Below are 25019 nucleotides of genomic sequence, written 5' to 3' on the forward strand. Positions count from 1 at the left end.
GTATTATGCACAAACTGCAGGTGATCTAACCATTTCTTTATTCACTAACATTTCAGTTCAATTCTCTTGTTTCTATAAATGCTGCAGTAGAAGGCCTTGTAGGAGCCTCTTGATCATGTGTAAACATTTCTCTAGGGTAGATAACCAAGAAGTGGAATTGCTTGCTTAAAGGTTCACACATTTTAAATTTGAATATATTTCACCAGATTTCCCTCAGCAAAGGCTGTAGAAATTCACACTTCTACCAGTTATTTCTAAAAGTATCCCTCATCAAAAAAAGTTACTAATACAATAAAATTCTTACTTTTGCTAGGCTGATGCTGAAGTTGCTCATTTTCAGTTTGTCTACTGGCCACTTGGATTTCCATAAAAAAAAAAGACTGTTTCATCATAGTCTTTGCTCATGTCTCTTTTAACCTTTGCCCTTTTCCTTCTTGATTTGTAGGTGTTATAGAAAAACACAGCTCTTCTAGAACTCAGGCCTAGTTGTATGTTGTTTTAAAAAGTCTTTTCTTTATGTCAAGGCTGGAAACATAGTCTCCTGTTGTTTTGTACCATTAAGTTTTAAAGTTTTTTCCCTTCCCTTCTCACCCTTCCCTCCTTCTTTCTCATTAATTTTTCTGACTAGTGTGAATTAGAGATCTAATATTTTTTCCCCCAGGTGGATAGTGAATTTTTTAAAGTATCATATTGAAGACGCTTGCTTTCTTCCTTACTGATGTGAAACTTCACTTCATATTCTTGTTATATCTCATAGGAAGTATGTTTCTATAAGCTTTAGCCAGTTACTTTTATTTTTTCTTCTATTTATGATAGGACCAAATAGTTTTTTTAAATTATATTTTTCTTAGTTTTTAAATTATGCAAATATGATAACTCATTTACAGAGACTTGGAAAATACAGAACAAAGTTACATATAGTTCCATTATATATTGCAATCATTTTTTTTTAGTAAGTAAATTAAAATTTTTAGTTGGAGTTTCAATATCAAACTCTCAAAAATTAATAAAATGAATATACAGAGAAGTAGAAGGATATAGAGGCCTGAAAAGTACTATGAACTAATTCAAGATAATTAAGATTTATACAATTTTTACACAGCAGTAGCATACTCTTAAGTTCCCATAGACTATAAACTAGGAGACATTGGAATATATCCAGTGACATGAGACCAGATGCAAAAATTTGATGAAGACCAAATAGTTTTAATTTACTCTAGTTTTATAATAGATTAGGTATCTGTAAAGGCAACTGCTTATTTCAGTGTGCTCCTGTACTATTCTTGTGTATTTTCTTTTTCAGATATGTTTTAGAATTACCTTGAAAGGTTCCATGAAAAGTTCTTTGGGGATTTTGATTGGTTGCAGTGAATTCGTAATTAATTTGAGAGTTGTTTGTATGATGTTGTGATTAAGAGCAAGGTCTTGGGTATCAACATCTTGTTTCTTTCATTTACTAGCTTTATAACTTCAGACAAGATACTTAATCTCTATAATCCTTAAGTGTTTTTCCTACAGAATTGGGATAATAAATTAACCTATTGCACAGGATTGTGTGAGAATCCTAGGAGCTGACATTTGAAGGGGGCTTAGCATAGCCCCTGGCACATCTAGTGTTCACACTCAACAAGTAATAGCTGTTATGTTTTCAATGCCTCCTTTTTTTTTTTTTTGCTTAAACTTGTCCAAGGTGTCCCATTTTAAAAATAGTAAATGTGTTACTTCCACTTTGTTAGCTTCTCAAGTTTCCCATTTCCTCTAACTGTCTTTTAAAATAAGTAGCTTTTGGGACTTCCCTGGCGGTCCAGTGGTTAAGACTGTGCTTCCAACGCAGGGGACACAGGTTTGATCCCTGTGCTGGGAGCTAAGATCCCACATGCCGCGTGGTCAAAAAGTAAAAATTTTAAAAACAGTAGCTTTTATTTGCCATCTCCATTTCCTTACTCCCCTCTGGTTTATTTGCTGAGAGAACATATCTTGGATTCATGTTGTTTGCTAGGAACTATGCTTGATTGTAAAGAAGAGAGAGATGAAAGTGTGCTGTTCAAGTTAAATCAGGAATCAGCAGACATTTCTCTCATTCCGAGTGATGACTTCAGGAATAGATGGAGGTGCTCCATCTGCAGAAGGAGAAGAGGGTACTGGGGACAATTCTCAGTGCTGGGAATGGCCTGTTCAAAGTCACACAGGCATGGATGCCAGGACAAGGAATGGGGGTCGTTGGAGCATGGGGTAAATGGGCGGCTATGAGAACCTTTGAAGTGTATTTCAGCTTGTGCTGGCCTAAGCCTGACATATGCGTTTTGTCAGTGTAGGCCATTAAGGACCTTAGCTGCTAGACCTAGACGGTCCACACTCAGCATGGACTGGAAGTCACTTCATTTCTTTCGAAATAAAGTGTGTGTGTGTGTGTGTGTGGTTTTTGTTTTTGTGAGGAGGTGGAAGGTCTGCCCAGAATTTCTTTCAGGAAGGTATCTGCTCAGCTCCAGGTGTTTCCTCTTGGGGGAGTCTTGGTTAGATTTTCTCTGGTTTAGAGAAGAGGGTATCTGTGTCTACTCATTACGTCATGTTACTGTAAATAGAACCAGAGCTGTACTTTGTTGCCACCAAGCCGATTAAGTTCAGGAGTTAGTTCACAGAATTGGCTGCTGAACCCTTGGCTGCTCCCTTCTGTGCCCGTGTTGTTTATTTAAGGTGCTCAGATAGTGTCCTTGATTACTGACACGTGCATTGAATTTTTTGGGGGGCCACTGCAGCAGCATTCTTACATTAAAAATGATTAACTTCTTTGATCTTAAACCGTTGACATCCTCAAAACAGTATATTTGGTTTTTATGTCCAGATTCCTTAAGATTGGAAGATTACAGTTCCCATGTAGTAGAGTATTTAGCTATGCCTCTTTCTTTTTTGTCTCAAGAAATATTTTCAGGGCAGTAAACAGACTTTTGTTTGGAAATGCATGTGTATGATTTTTTTTTTTTTTTAAATGTGGTTTGTAAAATTGTCAAAAAAAAAAAAAATCCCCAATAGAAAGACAAGGCTATTTAGAAAGTTGTTTTTAAGTTTTCATTTGTATACTTGGAGAATCATAGAACCGTTAGAGTTAAAAGAGACCTCAGAGACCATCCTATGGAATAGATGACAGGAACTTTGGAACCTGCAGAGCTTCACGGCCTGCCTGGAACTAGTGAGGGGCCGCTGAATCTGACTCCTGAGCTCTTGTCAGTGGCCCTGACCCAGTCCTTTTCCTACCCCCATATTCCACCCAGCTTTCACCCTGATTACGTGGGTGGTAAGCTGGTGATTGGAGAAGGAAATGGCAACCCACTCCAGTATTCTTGCCTGGAGAATCCCAGGGACGGCGAGCCTGGTGGGCTGCCGTCTATGGGGTCACACAGAGTCGGACACGACTGAAGCGACTTAGAAGCAGCAGCAAGCTGGTGATACTTCATTTTCTAAGGGTTCTTTTTTTTTTTAAAGATCCTGGATAGTATTTTCTGCATTCATAATGCATAATTTGTATGAAGGGTAGATAGTAAGTGATGTGTTGCCAGGTAACATGATTTGTACATGATTTGTTTGTTTCTTTTAGAACGTCCAGTTGCCGATAATGAGCGAATGTTCGACGTCCTGCAGCGGTTTGGAAGTCAGAGGAGTGAAGTTCGGTTCTTCCTTCGCCATGAACGCCCTCCTGGTAGAGATGTTGGTAGGTAGCATCCTGTTGATCATGACAAAGATTCGGACTTTAGTTTCATGCTCGGAAGAGGTGACCTGTGATCAGGAGCAGGCAGTTTGATGGATGAGTGAGCAAGAAGCCAGGGGGAACAGTGAGGATAGCCCTCTCTCCCAAGCCCTGACTCTGTAGGGTGGGCAGAAAAGGGGGCGGTTCTGTTTGTTGTGTTTTGTTGGAAGATGGGAAAAGTCTGATGATAGTTTTTTTTTTATGTTTTATCTTTTGGCTGCACCACATGGCATATGGAGTCTTAGTTCCCCCACCAGGGATCAATCCCATGCCCCCTGCCTTGGAAGCACAGAGTCTTAACCACCAGACCACCAAGGATGTCCCCTGACTACAGCTCTTAATATGGGCGGGAAGGAAAGGAGTCAGTAAAGCAGGAGTTTGAAATACAAGGAAGAAGGGAATGCTCGATGGGCAGGTTAGCCAAGGGGAATTTCGGGGGTGAAGGGGTCGAGGGGTGAGATAGGAGGGTAACGGAAGGGTCTGTTCCATTTTAACAGGGTGGAAAGGAAGCTTCGCAGAGGCAGTAAATGTGTGCTGTCTGTGGGAGCAGTGGGAGGGGCTTCTCATCTGAAAACATTTGTTTTCTCTGAGGGAGGAGGCCCTGGTGGAGAATAGGAGAGAGTGTGGCCAGGGAAGCTGGCAGGCCAGGGCCCCTAGAGGACAGTGGAGATTAGACACCAGGAGACCATGGGTGATCTTGCTGCAGTGGTGCTCTGCAGCCCAGAGGGTCATAAGAGAAGATGGTTGGATTGACCCAAGGTTGGAGTTTCGCCGGACAAGTTCAGTGGAAAGTCGGTGAGACAAGGAAAAAGAGGATGTTGGCGAGGTGGCATTCAAGCCGAGATGGGGATGAAGTGAAGGCGGAGGGTCTGCAGGGAAAGAAACTGCAAGTTTCAGGTTATTGAACAGGTGTAGCGAGAGGTAATTGCAGTCAAAAATTAAGAAGTTTGAATTTAACATGTCAGGAGTAGAGCACTTCTAGATAATGTAGTCTTGTATCGGGCCCTGAAATAAGCCTGAATTAGAGAGGAGACAGGAAGCTGTGGGTCTGAGAGGCGAGCTTTTAGATGGTGAGGTCATCCAGAATGAAGGGGGGACTTGGGCAAAGAGAACAAGGGGGTCAGGTGGTCACGTCTGCTGTGACTGAGGGTTGTGATCAGAGTTTCTAGATGATAGTAAGCAGAGGGTAGAAGTTGATAAGTGGAGATCAGAAATAATGGGCTGAAAGCAGCGCTAGACATTGAGAACACAGTCACATCTGTGACTCTGGAGGTCTCGTAGAATGTAGGAGAGAAAACAGTTTCAAGTCTTGAGACTTGTAGGGAAGCCTTTGTTCTCAGTAGAAACCCATTGGCTGGAGCGGGGTTACTAGGTGTTTCTAAAAATGCTGGGACTCTTAAAATGGAAAGTTGAAGGGTTGTGACTTTAATATATATTGAAAAATTCTTGGGAGTAAGAATGTCGATAACAGAGGGTAATTATTACATGTTACAGAATCTCAGTTTTATTCCTTTAGTACAGATGTCCACATGGCAGCCATTAGACATTATCAGAGGTGTGGGAGACCCCAGAATTGACTTAGTCTGGCCTCTTCTGCTCTATAGATGAGAAACGCTGATACTTAGGGGTTAGGTGACTTGTCAGAGGCCACATACCAGGAGGCAGAGCCAGGAGGGGAACCTGAGTCTCCTTATCCTGGCTGGTTCCTCGGCCTTTGAGCTTCACTGTGTCTGTAATTCTATTTTAAATAAACATGCATTTTTTTCCCCCAAAGCTACCTTCTTTTTTTGTGGTTTTGACATCTGCATCTTATTTTTATTTTGTTCCTTATTTACATTATTGCATATATCTCCTTTTAATCAATTAGTTGAATTTTCTCCCTTCATCTGTCAGTTCAAATATCTTCCTCTGTGGTACCTGGTAAATTATTAAATAGCTTCTCAATAGTGCAATATGCAGTTTCAGTGTGTCTGTAATGTGAGAAATACAATCTGAAGATAAAGGCGCTGTTTTTACATTGTTGCAAAACACCAGTGCCACATAGTGTCAAAACTGGGATAAAACAGGATTGCTGTTTAGTGTCAACCTTTGTGGTTGTAGACTTCTAGATTACAGATTAAGAGACTGTTACTGTATTCTTTTTCTGGTTTAACTAGGACCTGTGACCCAGAATGTATATGACATTTTTTTTTTTGGCCACACCATGCAGCATGCGGGATCTTAAGTTCCTCAACCAGGGGTCAAACGCATGCCCCCTTCAGTGAAAGCGCTGAGTCTTAACCTCTGGACCGCCACCATGGAAATCTATTACCTTTTTCTCTTTTTTAAAAATACGACATTATTTTCAAAGCTCTTGCTTTTTATTCTAACTATGTGACTGAACATGCCAGTTCAGTTGCTCTCTCTTGGAGGCAGCAAAGAAAGCAATTATTTCTGAATGATAGATTTTTTTTTTCTTGCAGAAATATTGTGACAGGTACCTGAGCTATTTTGCCAGAAAATTGAACAGTTTTAAAAGTAAAGCTGAGAAAACGTTGGAATTAGGTATAAGTGTGGTACGTGGCTCTGAGGATAGACATATTTATTTACTTATTTGTGGGAATTTGTGCCAAGCTTCCAGGCAGTTACAACAAACATTTGATTCAGAAGAAATTTTAATCTAAAACTTCTTGGGAAATAGTTTAGTATTTTTTCTCTTAACATCTAGGAAGTACAGCTATAAGCTTAATTTCATGTATTTAAGAAACTCTCTTTGATATTTCGCAATTTATCAGTTTAAGTTAAAACTATTTTCTCATCATGATACATTAAGCGACACTGAGAGACATATATTTGGACCTGAAAAGTTCTTTTTATGCAAAAAAGCAGAATGTACAATGTTTTCCAACTAGTACTTTCCCACGCTAAGAAAATGAAATTTTTTTTACTTAAATGGGGAAGTACTTGCTAGTACTTAGGAATTACCGCAAAATTCGAAACACTACTTGTTCTGTTTCAATTGCTTCCTTCCCGTGGAAGTTACAAACACTTTAATGAGTACAAGGGTGGGTTGATTAATTTTCACCTATTTCTTTCAGTGAGACTATTCCCAGTTTTATTTCTGAGTAGCTAAATAGAGAACTGGAAACAGACACTGTAGGCAAATGGTATGATTGACCCATAATAAGAAGTATATTTATTTTCTTAATTTTTCTCCTTTAGCACTGGACTCATGCAGCTTTTCTAGGGAATGGTTAGCATGTGACATTTCCTAGTGCTGACCATTCACTGTTCCAAGTAAAGTTTTCTAGAACAGGTTGAATCTGTGAGACCTTAACTTCATTGGTATTTAGAAAGTATTGGTATTTTAAGTATATTTTCAACTTAAAGTATTAGAGAGCATTAATAACATAACTGAGAAATGAACCGGTACTTAAAATATCTGTCACCTCTAGTGTTTTAATGCTTACTTTTTGAATTTTGTGCTTAGTGAGTGGACCAAGGTCTCAGGATCCAAGTTTAAAAAGAAATGGTGTGAAAGTTCCAGGTGAACATCGAAGAAAGGAGAATGGCGTAAGTGATCATTGTTACCCATTCTGTGCTTGGACCACAGTGATGCTGCTTTTTTTAACTTTTAAATCTCATTCACTGTTACTTTTTTATTCAGTAGGCGATTGAGGGCAGCCCTTTTTTAAAGGCTTATTTTAAATTTATTTCATGAAAGTGATTAATGATCTCTATGGTTGAAATATCTAACAACCTTAGATATGCAGATGATACCATTCTAATGGCAGAAAGTGAAGAGGAACTAAAGAGCCTCTTGATGAGGGTGAAAGAGGAGAGTGAAAAAGCTGGCTTGAAACTCAACATTCAAAAAAACGAAGATCTTGGCATCTGGGCCCATCACTTCATGGCAAATAGAAAGGGAAAACGTGGAAGCAGTGACAGATTTTATTTTCTTGGGCTCCAAAATCACTGCGGATGGTGACTTCAGCCATGAAATTAAAAGACGCTTGCTCCTTGGAAGGAAAGCTGTGACAAGCTTAGACAGCAATTTAAAAAAGCAGAGACATCACTTTGGTGACAAACGTCCATATAGTCAAGGCTATAGTTCTTCCAGTAGTCCTGTTTGGATGGGAGAGTTGAACCATGAAGAAGACTGAGTGCCAAAGAATTGATGCTTTTGAACTGTGGTGCTGGAGAAGACTCTTGAGAGTTCCTTGGACTGCAAGGAGGTCAAACCAGTCACTCCTACGGGAAATCAACCCTAAATATTCATTGGAAGGACTGATGCTGAAGCTGAAGCTCTAGTACTTTGGCCACCTGATGCGGAGAGCTGACTCCCTGGAAAAGACCCTGATGCTGAGAATGATTGAAGGCAAAAGGAGGAAGGGTGGGAGAGGATGAGATGGTTACATAGCATCACTGACTCGATGGACATGAATTTTAACAGACTCTGAAAGATAGTGTAGGACAGAGAAGCCTGGAGTGCTGAAATCCAGAGGGTTGCAAAGAGACACGACTTCATGACTGAACAACAACATGGCTGTTGAAAGAAGTCAGATGCTGGATATATCACAAATATGGAACAAGTATTGAATAAGTTCGAGGAAGTATTTGTTTTTTTGGTGATTTTATTTGTTGCTGTTATTGGTTTTAGTATTAATTATATATTAATGCTCTTGCTATTGCATATGAATTTCAGCAGGTGTCTTTGGGACTCCTTGTAGACATTTTCTTTTCAGAGCTTAGAATTTTTAACCTTGCCTAGGGATTAGCTAAATTACCTCTCCAACCCACACTGCTTTTATTCCACCTTCCCCAAATTCTTCCTGTTTCTCTTCTTTGATCTCATAGTTATCTTAGTGATGAAAGGCTGATACGAGGATATCAAAAATGGTCTGACCATTAACGAGATTTCAGTGCATCTTGACACAATGTATCTTTCCCCATCACTGGATTTTTATTTTTTTTTAAATGATTTATTTATTTTTTGACCTCGCCATGAGACATGCAAAATTGTAGTTCTCCAACTAGGAATCAAACCCATGCCCCCTGCAGTGGTAGCTTGGAGTCTTAACCACTGGACTTCCAGGGAAGTCCCATCACTGTTTTGTTTTGTTTTTAATTTTTTTTAAATTATGAAAGTATTCTAACACTTAAACAAATTTTTTAAAAATTTATTTATTGGCTATTCTGGGTCTTTGTTGCTGCTTGGGCTTTTCTCTCATTGTAGCAAGTAGGGGTTCCTCTCTAGTTGCATTGTGTGGGCTTTTCATTGTAGTGACTTCTCTTGTTGCAGAGCATGGGCTTTAGGGCCCACAGGCTTCAATAGTTGCAGTTCCCAGGTTCTAGGGCACAGGCTCAATAATATTTGTGGTGTATGGGCTTAGTTGCTCTGCATCATGTGGGATCTTCCAGGACCAGGGGAATCAAACCTGTATCTCCTGCATTGGGCAGGTGGATTCTTCACTACTAAGCCACCAGGGAAGCCCCTTTCGCTGGGTTTTTAAATAACATCTTTATTAACCTATAATTGACATATAATAAACTACACATAGGGCTTCTCTGGTGGCTCAGATGGTAAAGAATCTGCCTGCAGTGTGCGAGACCTGGGTTCATTCAATCCCTGGGTCGGGAAGATCCCTGGGAGAAGGGAACAGCAACTCCCTCCAGAGTTCTTGCCTGGAGAATTCCATGGACAGAGGAGCCTGGTGGGCTATGTGGGGTCACAAAGAGTTGGACATGACTAAGTGATTAACACACAACAACAAACAAGCTATTCACATGTTGGGTATACATTTTGATAAGTTTTGACATGTGTACACCTCTGAAGCTCTCACCGTAATCAAGATAATGAACATATTCGATCACCCCCCCAAAAAAAAGTTTCCTTAAATTCTTTTGTAATTGTTCCTTCTTGCCTCCCTTCCCATCCTCAGGGAACTGCTAGCCGGTTTGCTGTCTGTCACCGTAGATTAGTTTTGTTTTCCAGAATCTAGGATAAATGGAGTCATCCAGTATATATTCTTTCTGTCTGAATTTGCTCAGGATAAATAGTTTGAGGTTTATTCATTTTGTTGTATATCAGTAGTTCATTCTTTTTGATTGCTGAGAGATATTCTGTTGTCTGGTTATACCACTCCTTATCCATTCATCTGTTGATGGACATTTTGACTGTTTCTAGTTATTCTATATCACGCTGTGATGAGTACTTGGGTATACATCTTTGTATGGACATATGCTTTTATTAAGATTTCTCTTAAGTAAATACTTAGGAGTAAAACGGTTGGTTCATATGTTAACTTTTTAAGAAGCTGTCAGACTGATTTCCAAAGTGATTGTTTTATTTTATAGTCCTCATCAGAGAGTTCTAGTACATCCTTGCCAACATTTGGTATGGTCAGTCCTTTTAATTTTGGCCTCTGCTAGGTGTGTGGTGGTAGTACATTCTGGTTTTATTTTGTATTTCTCTGATGGCTAATGGTATTGGGCATCTATCATGTGCTTATTTGCCATTCATATGTTTTCTTTAGTGAAGTATTAATATTTGTTCACTTCTTTTTTTTTAAATCATGTTGCAGGGCTTTCGGGATCTCAGTGTCCCAACCAAGTTTTGAATCCAGGCCATGGCAGTGAAATAACTGAATCCTAACCTTTAGATCATTAGAGAACTTCCTGTTCACCTCTTTTGCTTATCTTTTTCCTGATTGGGTTGTTTGCTCCCTTATTATTGAGTTTAAGAGTTCTTTATATATGCTGGCTCCAAGGTTTTTTATTAGATAATTGGCAAATGTTTTTCCCAGTCTGTGACTTCAACACAGTATAATTAATCAACTTAGAAGTTTTAGGTCTCACATCTGAGTTTAGGATCCATTTTGAATTAATATTTGCATGTATTGTGAGAGAAGTGCATTTTGTTTATTGTGTATGGATATCCAGTTGTACAAGCAGTATTTGTTGAAAAGACTATTCTTTCTCTGCTCAATTGCCTTTTCTCTTAAATCAATTACCCACTGTATGTGTGGGTCTATTTTTGTACTCTGTCTTCTGTTTCATTGATCTATTTATCTAACATGATATCAGTAACACAATGTATTGATTACTAAAACATGATTAGTCTTGAAGTCAGGCAGTGTATGTTTCCTGATTCTTCTTTTCGAAGTTGTTTTGGCTATTCTATATCATTTGCACTTCCATATGAAATTGTAGAATTTGCCAATCGATTTATTTAAAAAAAAAGCCACTGGGATTTGGGTTGGTATTCTGTTGACTCTGTAGGTCAGTGTGGGAAACATTGCCGTCTTGACAATATTGAGCTTTTTAGTTCATAAGCACTACAGTGTACCTCCCCAAATAGGTCTTCTCTCTCAGCCATGTTTTGAAGTTTTCAGTGTCAGGCATGAGCATCTGTCAGATTTATCCCTAAGTGCTTCATGGTTTTTATGCTAATGTTAATGATAATAAAAATTTCTTTTTTTAGTTTCTGATTGTCGCTAATATATAGAAATATAGTTGATTTTGGCATATTGATGTTTTATCCTGCATTCTTGCTAAATAACTTATTAGTTCTGGTAGCTTTTTATAGATTCCATAGAATTTTCTTCATAGATGATTATGTTTTCTTTGAGTAAAGACAGAAAATTTTCCCTTTGCAATCTGAAGACAGTTTCTTTCTTCCTACCTTCCTTTCTTTCTAGCCAGAACCTCTTAGGACCATGTTGAGTGGTTGTTTAGGGAGTATAGTAGACATCTTGCTTTGTCTCTGAAGACCTACTGTATCTTGAATTTTTTAAATTCCAGTGTTACGTTTTTTAAAGGGTGTTTTGATGACTGTATTCTAAGTTTGCTGCCAATACCCCAACATCATGTTTGGTATGGTCAAACACTGCCTTCCTAATTTAAACTACAGAACAAGGTGATTCCAAATTGTTCCATTTGTGTCAGTACTGAAACTATTTAATTTAAATTTACAACTTAAAAGAATGTGTATCATTATGTTTTAAATCTTATTAAGTCAATATGGAATATTAATATAAAAATTAATGACTTCTTTAATATGATGGGAGAAAAATAGCCAAATAATTTTGTCATGATTGCATGATTTGAGCGAGGAGTCTCCATGATCATTTTATACTGAGTTGGATTATTTCCACTTTTTTTGGTAGGTTAATAGTCCTAGAATGGATCTGACACTTGCTGAACTTCAGGAAATGGCATCCCGCCAGCAGCAACAGATTGAGGCCCAGCAACAAATGCTGGCCACTAAGGTAATGGCCATGTTTTCAGAGATCTAACAGGCCACTCCCGTTCATGTGTAAGTTAAGCTGTTTACATTCCACCCTTGCTAGTAAGCCGGTTCCCTCACAGATACAAGTTGGTAACATCAGCCCGACAGGTATCTGCCATGTGGTGCTTTCTTCTCTTCACTGTAGTGTTTTGTAGAAATCCTGAAATCATTCAGTTGTTTTAGATCCTCCTCGCCCTGATCCTGATCAAAGTTAACCACGCTATGCTGAGTGTCAGTAAAACAGGGAAGGCGTAAAGAGCCTTTCAGCTTTGCTTGCAGGCACTAGTCTGGGCTGACTTCATCTTGAATCAGGAGGAACTTCAAAGTCTCATCATGCTCACCTGTCCCCAGCTGCTGCTTGGCACTGATAACAGGCTACTTGCCTCTACTTGGGGACATTCTCCACCCACAAATTAAACCTTGTCCTCTCCTCGAACAGAGAAAATATGGGAAGTTTTTCCCTTACTCTCAAAACCAGTCTTCCTGCGGCTGCTCCTGCCAGCCTTGGGCTAATAGTCTAAACCAGATGTCGTCAGACTTTCTGAAGGGCCGAAATATTTTAGGCTTTGCAGGCTGTGCAGTCTCAGCTCTGCATTTGTGGCTGGAAAGCAACCATAAACGATAGGTAAACGAATGGATGTGGCTGTATGCCAAGCAAACTTTGCTTACAAACACAGACAACAGGCTGTATCGTCTGTCAGCCCTGGTCCAAACACTCAGTATCTTCGCCAACCAGTCTTTGAGGGTCTGTAAGTTCACTGACACTGGGGTGGACACCTGAGGGTTTGAGTAGCAAGGTCCCCAGCATGGCTTTGAAGTGATGGCCAGGGATTCTTCAGTGTCATTCTCAGCATGCACTATGGCCTTCCCTGTAATACTTCCTAGGGTTCCTATGCATCCTTTTCTTTTCTAACACTTAAAATATGTATTGAAGTTACAAATCAAACTTTTCCATATGGTTCCCAAGTAGAAAACAATATTTAAAGATATTCAACAGCTGTGTTTTTATACATCACAGGGTTATTGGCACCAAATGTACCTATGCATCCTTTTCTACTTTTGATGCTAGACGCCAGCTTTTTCAAAATCCTGTGTATCGTTGCTTCTCATACTTTAACGTGCGTATGAATCACCTAGGGATTTTGTTAAAAATGCATGTTCTGATTCAGTAGGTGTGGGTTGGAGGTCTGACATTTTGCATTTCTAATGCAATCCCATGTGGTGCTGATGCAGCATTCCTTGAGTAGCAAGGACATGAATTCAAATAAAAAATTCGATTGTTAACAGACTAAATCTTTAAAATCAAGGTCTTATTTTGAAACTATCTGTGTTCTTGTATGTGTTAGCCATACAAATCTGAGAAGTTTACCCTTGAGTATAAATTGTGTGGCTCTGTTATCCTCAGTTGAAATTTTAGATATAATAGGAATAAAATTGTAAGTTGCGTAATTGCAGTTTTCTAAAGGCATTCTTTAGAAAGTAGTTCTTTGGCTCTTTTCTAAGTGTACCGAGTGTGCCCTAACTACGTAAGACGCTGTTCACAGAGATTTCCATTGCACGTTGCATTGACTCCTCACTGCAGCCCTAGAGGGACTAGTGATCATCTCATTTTATAGGTGAAGATACAGACTTGTGGACTCAATGAGGTTATGTAATTTGCCCCAAAGTCTCATAGCTAATAAGTGGCAGAGCTTGAGTCTGAATCCAAATTTAACTTCAAAGTGTGTCATTTAATAACTTTTTTTTTTACCACCTCCCATCTCTGCATGAGCTCCTTCTTAAAATTAATGGCTGCAGCTCATGAAAACTAGTTCACAGATCACTGCTTGCTTGCTGCAAAAGGACCGCTTGGATAACAGTACTGATTCCTGATCTTACTGCCTTAAGAAGTAGATTCTAGGGTTGAGCTCGGGAGCATCTGTTTTCACAAACTCCCCAGGTGGTTCTGATGGCAGCGTGAGGACAGATGGTAAGACCAGAGCAATGCCACAGATGCACGTCAGTCTGGGCATCTCAGGGTGTGATTGTAGGTTAGTGGTCTGCTGTTTAAAATGACATGTCTGATGATGGCTTATATCTTTAGGAACAGCGCTTGAAGTTTTTGAAACAGCAAGATCAGCGTCAACAGCAACAAGCTGCTGAACAAGAAAAGCTGAAGAGGCTCAAAGAAATAGCTGAGAATCAGGAAGCGAAGCTAAAAAAAGTGAGAGCACTTAAAGGCCACGTGGAACAGAAGAGGCTAAGCAATGGGAAACTTGGTAAGTTGCTCCCAGTCAGTTTACTTCAGTGCTAAATTCCACAAACTGTTTTGTATAGAAAAACACTGGTGTAGGAAGTTTGTATAAATTTGTACTAAGTAAGAGGACTAAGATGAGACTTTGTATGTAGGTCACTTTAAAAGGATTTTTTGGGAAAACTATAATTCAGTGCAGTATTGAAGCTGCTGGTTCCCCTGAATTGAATTCAGCTATTGAACGTTTTAGACAAGGTTCCTTTTTGGAAAATAGAGCAGTAGTTTTTTTTTTCTCTCTTTCTAAATATTTTTTTGACTGAAGGTTCAACGAAGGCAAGGATTTTTATTCATATTAATAGCTCCATTGATTATAATACCATTATAATTAAAACTTTAGTGATTTGGTTAATAGAAGTCTTTGTTGATTTCAGTTGCTTATAAAGGAATTGGTTGGTTCTAGGACATTTCTGAAAATTTCCTTTGCTTTTTATGAGAAAGTTTATGGTACATCTTAGGTTGCCCGGGAAGCGATCCCTTCTCGTTTTTCGTTTCAACAGTTGTTGCTTTTCTCATTCTTACTTTAGTGGAGGAAATTGAACAGATGAATAGTTTGTTCCAGCAAAAGCAGAGGGAGCTTGTTCTGGCTGTGTCAAAAGTAGAGGAGCTCACGAGACAACTGGAGATGCTGAAGAACGGCAGGATTGACGGTCACCATGACAACCAGTCCGCGGTGGCTGAGCTCGATCGGCTCTACAAGGAGCTTCAGGTAGACAGTGGCCTCTTGTGACATTTCCGTGGCACCTCCTCTCCAGCACCACAGCATTGTCCACATACAGGGCAGGAAGTCCTGGATTTCCACCTCTTTTCCTTAAAGGGGTGGGGACGGGGAGGAAGACCTAAACTCCACAGAATCCAGAATAAACTTTGTGATACCTCAAACAGGAAACCGGAGGCATTCATTGTGACCACAGCCGGTGGTCTAACACTTCATTTTAAACCATGAGATGAGAAGCGTGGAGGGACCTTACATTTTTAGAAATTATATAATAGTGAACCATGTGATTATCTGTTTGAGAAATTTTTCTGCCTACTCCTTGGCTACCTTTTTCTCCCCTAATTTTATTCAGTTAAGAAACAAACTGAACCAGGAGCAGAATGCCAAGCTGCAACAACAGAGGGAGTGTTTGAATAAGCGCAATTCAGAAGTGGCGGTGATGGACAAGCGTGTTAATGAGCTCAGGGACCGGCTGTGGAAGAAGAAGGCGGCCCTGCAGCAGAAAGAGAACCTTCCAGTAAGTGTGCGGTTGGCCCAGGCCGGGAGGGGGGGACAGACCCATCCCAGTGAGGTCAGTGCTTGCATATTTCAGAAACACTGTTGGGCGCATCCTCGGAAAAGAGACAGGGCCTGTGGCTCCTTGAAAGAGAGTCCGCTCTTCTTGTACTTTTAATATTATCCCCTCCATAGCTCTGCTCTTCTTTCTAATTCTTGTAATGAAGTGTGGGTGAGACTACACCCGGGGCTGTTTTTGTCTGGGGACGTTTCTTGTACCCTCGATGGCTAGATCCTGAAAGTGCTGGATTTTAGCAGATAAAATGATCACAGTGTCACGGGCTTTTCTGAGTTGGATCCGGCCTGACTTGCAATACTTAAGACCCTGTGCTTTCTCCAAATAAGGTCTCGTCTGATGGACACGTGCCCCAGCCGGGGGCGTCGGGGCCGAGTCGCGTGGCGGCGGTCGGTCCCTACATCCAGTCGTCGACTATGCCCCGAATCCCATCGCGACCTGAACTTCTGGTAAAGCCAGCCCTGCCCGACGGGCCCGGGGCCACGCAGGCTTCCGAGGGGCCCATGAAAGTGCAGACGCTGCCTAACATGAGATCTGGGGCCGCTTCGCAAGCGAAAGGTAAAACCAGGCACTTCCTAGTCCTTCCGCAGCCTAGCTGCTCCCCTTCTCACTGTGATTTTCCCTCAAGTTTGAGTTTTATTTATTTATTTATTTTTGTATACCTTTCTTTTATTTGTGCTTCACAGCAAGTCTTTTTTTTTTTTAATTTAGATTTTCCCCCCCAAGTTTTGAGTTTTAAAAGGTGTCTTCCTATTTATTCCTTGTTCATGTTGAAATTCTAAAACCCTGCTTGTGTTCTTTGGGGTTAGGAAATGATAATTTTCTTAACGCTCAATAATATAGTTCTGCTCAGGAAATGAAATAAAACATCAGGTTTTTGAAAACCTTAAAAATTGGTTTGAATTCCTACTCATTAATAAAGAAATTTTGATCTGATGTTAACAAGTTGAGAACTTTCCCTGTTGTATAAAAAGGCCAGATATGTGTTAGTGGTGACATCTCCACAGACTGTAAGGTGGTGGGTCCACTCTGTTGATTGTTGGTGTTTACTATTCATATGTGCTTCTGCGTGAGAATTTGCCTATGTGATAATGTTTAGAATAAAGTAAACACTGGGAGATAAAAGTGAAGGTAAAAGGTGGGAGGTTCAAAAGGGAGGGGATATTGTATACCTTCCTATGGCTGATGCATGTTGAGGTTTGACAGAAGACAACAAAATTCTGTAAAGCAATTATCCTTCAATTAAAAAATAAATAAAATTTCTTAAAAAGTGAAGGTAATAGAGGCTTCTTGTGTTAGTGACCTTTGTTTTCTGTGTGTAGTCCTCAGATATTTTGGAGGGTGGGGATGCACACCAGAGTTTTCTATTAATAAGAGGAGAAAATGAAAGGAGAGTTATAGGAAAAGCTGGGTGAAAATATCCTTTAATGAGCTTAATATTCAGGAGAAAAAAATAGAATTGTGTCTTTTCCCTAGCCACTATCATGTGTAAATAATAGCTAACTTTAAAATTATTTACTATTTTGCTGTCATTACCACTGTGACGCAGTAGTGCTACGTAGTCTGGGTTTTATTGTAGAAAGAGTTACTTCTGTAAAAGAAAAGCTGTGGCTTTGAAACTTAAATGCCAGTGTAGAAAACACTTGAATATTTTGATTTATCCAAGACGGTGGTCAGAGTCATGGACTGAAAGCCTGCGTTTTTGCTTTCGTTGTGCATACATCACTTGTGGTGGTTACGTAAGACACGCCAGCGAGCCCTTGGTTTGCTAAATTGGAAGTCGTTTTCTGGGTGTGATGGTGATGTTTTCTTACCGTGTGATAAGTCGAGTCCTTGCTGCTTCAAGCAGAATTTGTGTTGATCGTGATGTGTTGATCGTGATTATTTTAAGTAAGCGAGAACACTCTTAGGCTGTTAATACAAGTATACAATCTGATGTTTCTAAGTAAGTTTACTGGGCTTGTTGTGAGTCTGAGATTTAAACCGAGTTTTAGAGATTAAGGGCTTTCCTTGTGGCTCAGCTGGTAAAGAATCTGCCTAAAATGCGGGAGCCCTGGGTTCGATCCCTGGGTTGGGAAGATCCCCTGGAGAAGGGAAAGGCTACCCACTCCAGTATTCTGGCCTGGAGAATTCCATGGACTGTATATGTATAGTCCATGGAGTCGCAAAGAGTCAGACACAACTGAGCGACTTTGACTTTCACGAGATTAAATGTCTGCGGCAAAGGGAACCATTAAAAATCTCCTTAGCCTGCCGGGTTATTGTAGCTACTTTTCTGTGTTCTAGGCTCTAAAATCCATCTGCTTGGCCCTGATTGGACTTCTCCGAATGCAGATCTTTTCTCTAGCCAAGCCTCTGCCTCTGTATCTAAAAGCTCCGGGAACGTTCCAGACCAAGGTAGAGGTTTACTTGTGCTGTTCCTGAGTAATCTCTTTTGGCCATCTGAGGGCTCTAAGTATTCTTTTTTAGATAGCTACTTTCTAGTGTGTTAAAACCAGGGACTGTGTTTATTTCCAGAACAGCTTCCTTTAGCCAGGGAATTAAGGTACTAGCATTGTAGTGTGGGGTTATTCCTTAATCGACGTAATTTAAAAATAGAGCATTTAATGACTATAGGATTTCAAAGAGATTGTGGAGAGAGTAATGTGAATAAGAAATTTTTATCACGAGCAGTTTGATTTTTAGAGTGATTTTTTTTTTTTCCTGTCTTCTTCAGTGGATGAGGGAGAGGTTCCACTGAGGGAGAAGGAGAAGAAAGTACGTCCCTTTTCGATGTTCGACACCGTGGACCAATCTGCCGCCCCGCCTGCCTTCGGTACCCTGAGGAAGAACCAGAGCAGTGAAGACATCTTGCGGGATGCTCAGGTATGTGAGGACATCCCAGGTTTAGCATTTAATAGTAATTCTTTGTGCATTTTTCAAAAGATAAAGTATTAATATGAGGGAGAATAAAAAAACAAAGTCTGGAAGATTAGAAAATATAACTGCATTCTGTTATTTTCAGTTCTGTTACTTGAGTGTATTTGTGGTCTCCCATCATACAGGAGGAACATGACTGACTGGCTTGTGGGTCTTATTTTGTGTGACTCTCTAAAAAATACCAGTGCGTTAAATAACATTGTGTTCACAGAGCTTAGTTATGTTGTCTCTTCAAAATTTGGGGTTAAGGCAATATCAAGCAATTTGATGGTAAATCCTCCGTAACCATTAGAATCCCAGCCTTTGACAACCAGGCTGTGGCTGTGTGATCCAGTTAGAAGTTTTTTTTTTTTCTTTTTACAACACGGCCCAGATTGCATGAAATTCCATTGAACAGGAATAGTTTTCAGTTATTGGTGCCATCCGTGAATATGTAAAATGGCAAATAAGGTTTTCAAGTGGGCACTTAAACAATTGCCCCAGTAGGAAGGGGTGACTCAGAGGAAGTTGTGCTGGGTAAGAATTGTATTGCATTATTGAAGGTTCTTTTACCTGTGATTAAACTCAGAGATTTAAAACTTTTTAATGACCTTTCAATGTAGAGCTAGTCTTTTTGGTCTATATTGACACTTGTAAAACTTAGATTATCTAGAACATTCCATGTACCCAGTTATACAATATTTTAACTGGATGTATGTGTGTGTGTTTACAGGCTGCAAATAAAAATGTGGCTAAGGTACCACCTCCTGTCCCATCAAAACCAAAACAGATAAATTTGCCTTATTTTGGACAAACTAACCAGTCACCATCCGACATGAAGCCAGATGGAACTGCTCCGCAGTTGTCAGCAGCTGTTACATCCATGGGAGGTAAACCCAAACCCACAGTGCAGCAGCAGAGGGTCCTGCTGGCCCCCGGCGGGCCTTCAGTGGGCCCAGCAGACCAGACCCTTCCTCCAGGTTCTAAGCAAGAGAGTCCCCCTGCTGCCGCTGTCCGACCCTTCACGCCTCAGCCTTCCAAGGACGCCCTCCTTCCACCCTTCAGAAAACCCCAGACGGTGGCCACCAGCTCCATATACTCCATGTACACACAGCACCAGGCTCCCGGGAAAAACTTCCAACAGGCCGTGCAGAGCGCACTGACCAAGCCCCATCCCCGAGCACCCCACTTTCCAAGCGGTAAGATTCTGGGTCTCATCTTCACCTGCGTGGATATGTTTCTATCCTTCGCCAGAGCTGCCCTCTCTCTGTAAACAGCACGGTGACTTGTACCTGCTTTGACTGATGCTTTTGTCCTAAGAGTTTTATTTCAGTATGGCTTCTGTTCTGCATAGGGCTTCCTGGGTGGCTCAGACGGTACAGAATCTGCCTGCAAAGCAGGAGACGCGGGTTTGATCCCTGGGTTGGGAAGATCCCCTGGAGAAGGGAATGGCTACCCACTCCAGTATTCTGGCCTGGAGAATCCCCATGGACAGGGGAGCCTGGTGGGTTACAGTCCATGGGGTCGCAAAGAGTCAGACACAACTGAGCGACTGACTTCACTTTACTTTTTTCCTGTTCTGCATGCGAAGTTTAAAGGAGTTTGTGCTAAAAGCCAACTGTTGTGGTAGCTGAAAATGATAGGTAGATAAAATAAAATATGAGTAAAATGAAATAAATGAATGATATAGATAAATAAAACCTGTAGGGATGACATCATCTCCTGTGTTGAATTTCCCATGTGTGTTTGTTTCCTGTTCACGGACAAGCCCCTTGGTGATTGGGGAAGAGTGCCTGTGGGTAATTATTGTGCAGAAGGCTGTGTCTTGGCTCAAGGTCTGACCAGACGTTCTTGGGGCATAGAGGATTGGACAGCTGCCTCTGTGAATGGCTTTTTTCTTTTTTAATGCTCTCTACTATATTTTAAGTTGTTCTAATGAGGACACAGCTACTACTTAAATATAAAACATCAAAAGATTACTTTGTGTTAAATGTACATAGTCTGGTCACTTGTTGGGTCCTTTCTAAGAGTCATTACTTTATGGAACTAAAATAGAATTCAATATGTTTTAAATGGATGAAAAGGCTTTCTAGTTATGAAATAAGCATGTAATTATGGCCCCAAATGTCGTGGAAGTAATTATACAGCAGAGAATTTGTATACATACTACATCTTTCTCTTTTCATGAGTCTTTGGTGTGAACTGAGGCTGGTGGGCTGCCGTCTGTGGGGTCGCACAGACTTGGACACGACTGAAGCGACTTAGCAGCAGCAGCAGCAGCATCTCATATAATGATTTGGGAATTAGATAATGATGATAGAATGTCTAAGGGGACTAGTTTTGGTAAATATAGGTGGTTATTAATAATTTTGTGAGCCAGATGATTTCTCACATTGATTTACTTTTGAAAACTGTAAAAGATGGGATCACGCATGTTTAGTTTTAATTTGGACACATGAAAGGATCACCAATTTTCATTGATTCTAAATCCTTTTCACAGTTTGACATCTTATTTATTTTATGTATTTTACATTTCAACATTTTAAATGTGGATGCTCTGTAAGTGATTTCTTACAATTGTACTTGGCAGCATTTTCTTATTGATACATAAAATAATGGGGCCTGTTTACAATCAGTGAGGGTTTTGATCCTACTGTAAATGTATTATGCAATGGTGGAAACCTTGCTCTGTTCGTTATTTTTAAAAATTAGTTGTATCAAGGGTATTTATGTAATAACTATGAAATTAAAAGAGGCTTTAATTATTGTTACTTCTGTCTGTCATTTGCTAGTTTTGTTTAATATTAATCAAAGCTTTTTTTTCCCCCCAATTCCAATTAGTGTATGGCAAGCCTGTGATTGCTGCTGCTCAGAACCAACAGCAGCTCCCAGAGAACGTTTATTCCAATAACCAGGGCAAACCTGGCAGCCCAGAACCCGAAACAGAGCCTGTTTCTTCAGTTCAGGAGACCCACGAAAACGAAAGGATTCCTCGGCCGCTCAGCCCTACCAAATTACTGCCTTTCTTATCTAATCCTTACCGAAACCAGAGTGATGCTGACCTAGAAGCCCTGCGAAAGAAACTGTCGAATGCCCCCCGGCCACTGAAGAAACGCAGCTCTATTACAGAACCCGAGGGTCCTAATGGGCCGAATATTCAGAAACTTCTGTATCAGAGGACCACCATCGCCGCCATGGAGACCATTTCTGTCCCAGCTTACCCATCCAAGTCTGCTTCTGGGACTGCCAGCCCGGAAAGCCCTCTGGAGATCCAGAATCCATATTTGCCTGTGGAGCCAGAGAAGGAGGTGGTCCCTCTGGTTCCTGAGCCGGCGTCCCCGGAGGAGGCTGGGAGCTCCAGTACAGAGAGCAGTGACGTGCCAGCTCCTTCTGCAGGCCTTGAGTATGTGCCTGAAGGAGTCCCAGACAGCAGCCCGAATTTCCAGAACACTGTGGAAGAACCAAACCCAGAGGCTCCTCCTCTGCTGGAAGTGTACCTGGAGGAATACCCACCCTACCCACCTCCACCATACCCGTCTGGGGAACCAGAAGGCCCAGGAGAAGACTCTGTGAGCTTGCGTCCGCCTGAGATCACCGGGCAGGCTTCTTTGCCTCCCGTAAGTAAAACCTATCATTGCGGAAAGCTTTTATCTTGTCACAGCCTTCTCGGTGGCTGATGGTCACAACTCAGCAAAACACCAGCGAGTGCTTACAACCATTCACAAAAGATGATCTGTGTTTAAACTGCTGACTGTAACAAATGTCTTCCACAACTTGCCTTTTATTTTGCAATTCTCTTGGCACAGAGTGGATCTTATAAATGTTATCAAAATGCAGTATATTCAGTATCATGAACATTTTCACTTTTTAGGAAGAACTCCTTTCTTCATGAAGGAAACAAAAGTTTTGTTCTTATACCTATAAATACCACGTCTGCTGTTTCTTCTGTAGCTGGTGTTGCATATTAGGGAAGCCACACTGGGAATGAGAAGACTGCATATGGAATTTTTGATCATTAGTTTAGCTCTGTGAAATAAGGCAGATGGTTTAACTTCTCGTTGGTGACATCACTCTTTCAAACTTTTCTTTTTCTAGCATTGAAATATATTTTCAGTGTCATATTTAGGTGGAACCTCAAACTTTCGACATTGATAAAACTGGAATGGTTCTGGAAGAATTGGGTTCTGGTTGAATTGGGGCCTAGAAGAGAGTGGGGTAGACAATCTTTAGCCTCATTGGAGAAGGCAATGGCACCCCACTCCAGTACTCTTGCCTGGAAAATCCCATGGATGGAGGAGCCTGGTAGGCTACAGTCCATGGGGTCGCTAAGAGTCAGACACGACTGAGCGACTTCACTTTCACTTTTCCCTTTCATGCACTGGAGAAGGAAATGGCAACCCACTCCAGTATTCTTGCCTGGAGAATCCCAGGGACGGCAGAGCCTGGTGGGCTGCCGTCTGTGGGGTTGCACAGAGTCAGACACGACTGAAGCGACTTAGCAGCACCTTCAGCCTGGTTTGAAGTCTCTGGGTATCATGGTGATCCCTCAGATTTCCTTGTGCTCTGACATTAAGTTATTCTGTTTCAGCAATTGTAATTGGTCTGTTCACATTTTCTATTTCTTCCTGGTTCAGCCTTGGAAGATTTTACCTTTCTAAGAATTTGTCCATTTCTTCCAGGTTGTCCATATTATTGGCATGAGCTTGTAGTAGTCTCTTAAGGTCCTTGGTATTTTTGTGGTGTCAGTGGTAACTTTTCATCTTTCATTTCTAATTTTATTGATTTGCGCCCTCTCCCTTTTTTCTTGATGAGCCTGGCTAAAGGTTTATCAATTTTACCTTTTCAAAGAACCAGCTTTTGGTTTCATTCATCTTTTCTGTTGTTTTCTTTGTCTCTATTTCATTCATTTCTGCTCTAATCTTTGTGATTCCTTTTGCTAACTTAGGGTTTTGTTTGTTCTTCTTTCTCTAGTTGCATTAGATATAAGATTAGGTTGTTTATTTGAGGTTTTTCTTGTTTCCTGGGGTAAGTGTGTAAAGCTCCCTCTTAGATCTGCTTTTGTGCATCCCATACATTTTAGATGACATGAAGCTATTCTAAAGCTTTGTATGTTTTGACTTGGGCATGTGTCCCGGACTCCTTCCAGATATTAAGCTTTTCTTTGGAAGTTTATTATGCCTCTTTGAAGTAGAGAGGAGATCAAAACCCTAGAATGTCTTTAAAGTTGGTTTTTTCAGAGTTTAATTTGAAGTCAATTTTATTTCAGTAGGAATGCAAGCTGTGAATTTTAAAAACCTGGGCAAAGGCAACATAGCATATTATAAAGATTTCTAAAAAACTGCTTTAGGGACCTTCCTGGCGATCCAGTAGTTAAGACTCCTTGCTTCCATACAAGAGGCATAGGTTTTTGTTTTTAAATAAATTTATTTATTTTAGTTGGGGGCTAATTACTTTACAATATTGTACTAGTTTTTGCCATACATTGACATGAATCAGCCATGGGTTTACATGTGTTCCCCTTCCTGGACCCCCCACCCACCTCCCTCCCCATCCCATCCCTCTGGGTCATCCCATTGCCCCGGCCCTGAGCCCTTGTCTCATGCATCGAACATGGAATGGTGTTCTGTTTCACATATGATAATATACATGTTTCAATGCTATTCTCCCAGAACGTCCCACCCTCACCTTCTCCCTCAGAGTCCATAAGACTGTTCTATGCATCTGTGTCTGTTATTCTGTCTCGCATATAGGGTTATCGTTACCATATTTCAAATTCCATATATATGCATTAGTATACTGTATTGTTGTTTTTCTTTCTGGCTTACTTCACTCTGTATAATGGGCTCCAGTTTCATCCATCTCAATAGAACCGATTCAAATGTATTTTTTTTAATGGCTGAGTAATATTCCATTGTGTATATGTACCACAGCTTCCTTATCCATTCATCTGCTGATGGACATCTAGGTTGCTTCCATGTCCTGGCTATTGTAAACAGTGCTGCGATGAACATTGGGGTACACGCGTCTCTTTCAATTCTGGTTTCCTCGGTGTGTATGCCCAGCAGTGGGATTGCTGGGTCATATGGCAGTTCTATTCGCAGTTTTTTAAGGAATCTCCACACTGTTCTCCATAGTGGCTGTACTAGTTTGCATTCCCACCAACAGTGTAAGAGGGTTCCCTTTTCTCCACACCCTCTCCAGCATTTATTGCTTGTAGACTTCCAAGATAGCAGCCATTCTGACTGGTGTGAAATGATACCTCATTGTGGTTTTGATTTGCATTTCTCTAATAATGAGTGATGTTGAGCATCTTTTCATGTGTTTGTTAGCCATCTGTATGTCTTCTTTGGAGAAATGTCTGTTTAGTTCTTTGGCCCATTTTTTGATTGGGTCGTTTATTTTTCTGGAATTCAGCTGCAGGAGTTGCTTGTATATTTTTGAGATTAATTGTTTGTCTGTTGCTTCGTTTGCTATTATTTTCTCCCATTTTGAAGGCTGTCTTTTCACCTTGCTTATAGTTTCCTTTGTTGT

At 40.6% G+C, this 25019-nt stretch overlaps 1 protein-coding gene across 12 annotated transcripts in view; it reads left to right on the forward strand.

The window, feature by feature from the left end:
- The window catches only part of TP53BP2 (tumor protein p53 binding protein 2), a 213890-nt gene that overhangs the window by 175515 nt on the left and 13356 nt on the right, over window positions 1-25019 (forward strand). For 6 of the 12 annotated variants that reach the window (XR_014054059.1, XM_081491600.1, XM_081491602.1 and 3 more), the window contains 11 exons: window positions 3593-3706; window positions 7212-7294; window positions 11890-11991; window positions 14095-14269; window positions 14829-15010; window positions 15372-15536; window positions 15920-16148; window positions 17877-17987; window positions 18307-18455; window positions 19222-19687; window positions 21330-22105. Coding sequence is in view for 9 of the 12 variants with exons in the window: in XM_081491600.1 (XP_081347726.1) it covers window positions 3593-3706; window positions 7212-7294; window positions 11890-11991; window positions 14095-14269; window positions 14829-15010; window positions 15372-15536; window positions 15920-16148; window positions 17877-17987; window positions 18307-18455; window positions 19222-19687; window positions 21330-22105 (2552 nt within the window). In the remaining 3 variants the exon portion in view is untranslated. Of the gene's footprint in view, window positions 1-3592; window positions 3711-7211; window positions 7295-11889; window positions 11992-14094; window positions 14270-14828; window positions 15011-15371; window positions 15537-15919; window positions 16149-17876; window positions 17988-18306; window positions 18456-19221; window positions 19688-21329; window positions 22106-25019 lie in introns of all 12 variants that reach the window. The other 6 variants (XR_014054060.1, XR_014054061.1, XM_081491603.1 and 3 more) reach the window with 3 other exon arrangements.

The sequence above is a fragment of the Giraffa tippelskirchi genome, chromosome 5 (genome assembly GCF_054371585.1).
Source record: "Giraffa tippelskirchi isolate mGirTip1 chromosome 5, T2T-mGirTip1v1.2.pri, whole genome shotgun sequence".
Lineage (NCBI taxonomy): Eukaryota > Metazoa > Chordata > Mammalia > Artiodactyla > Giraffidae > Giraffa > Giraffa tippelskirchi.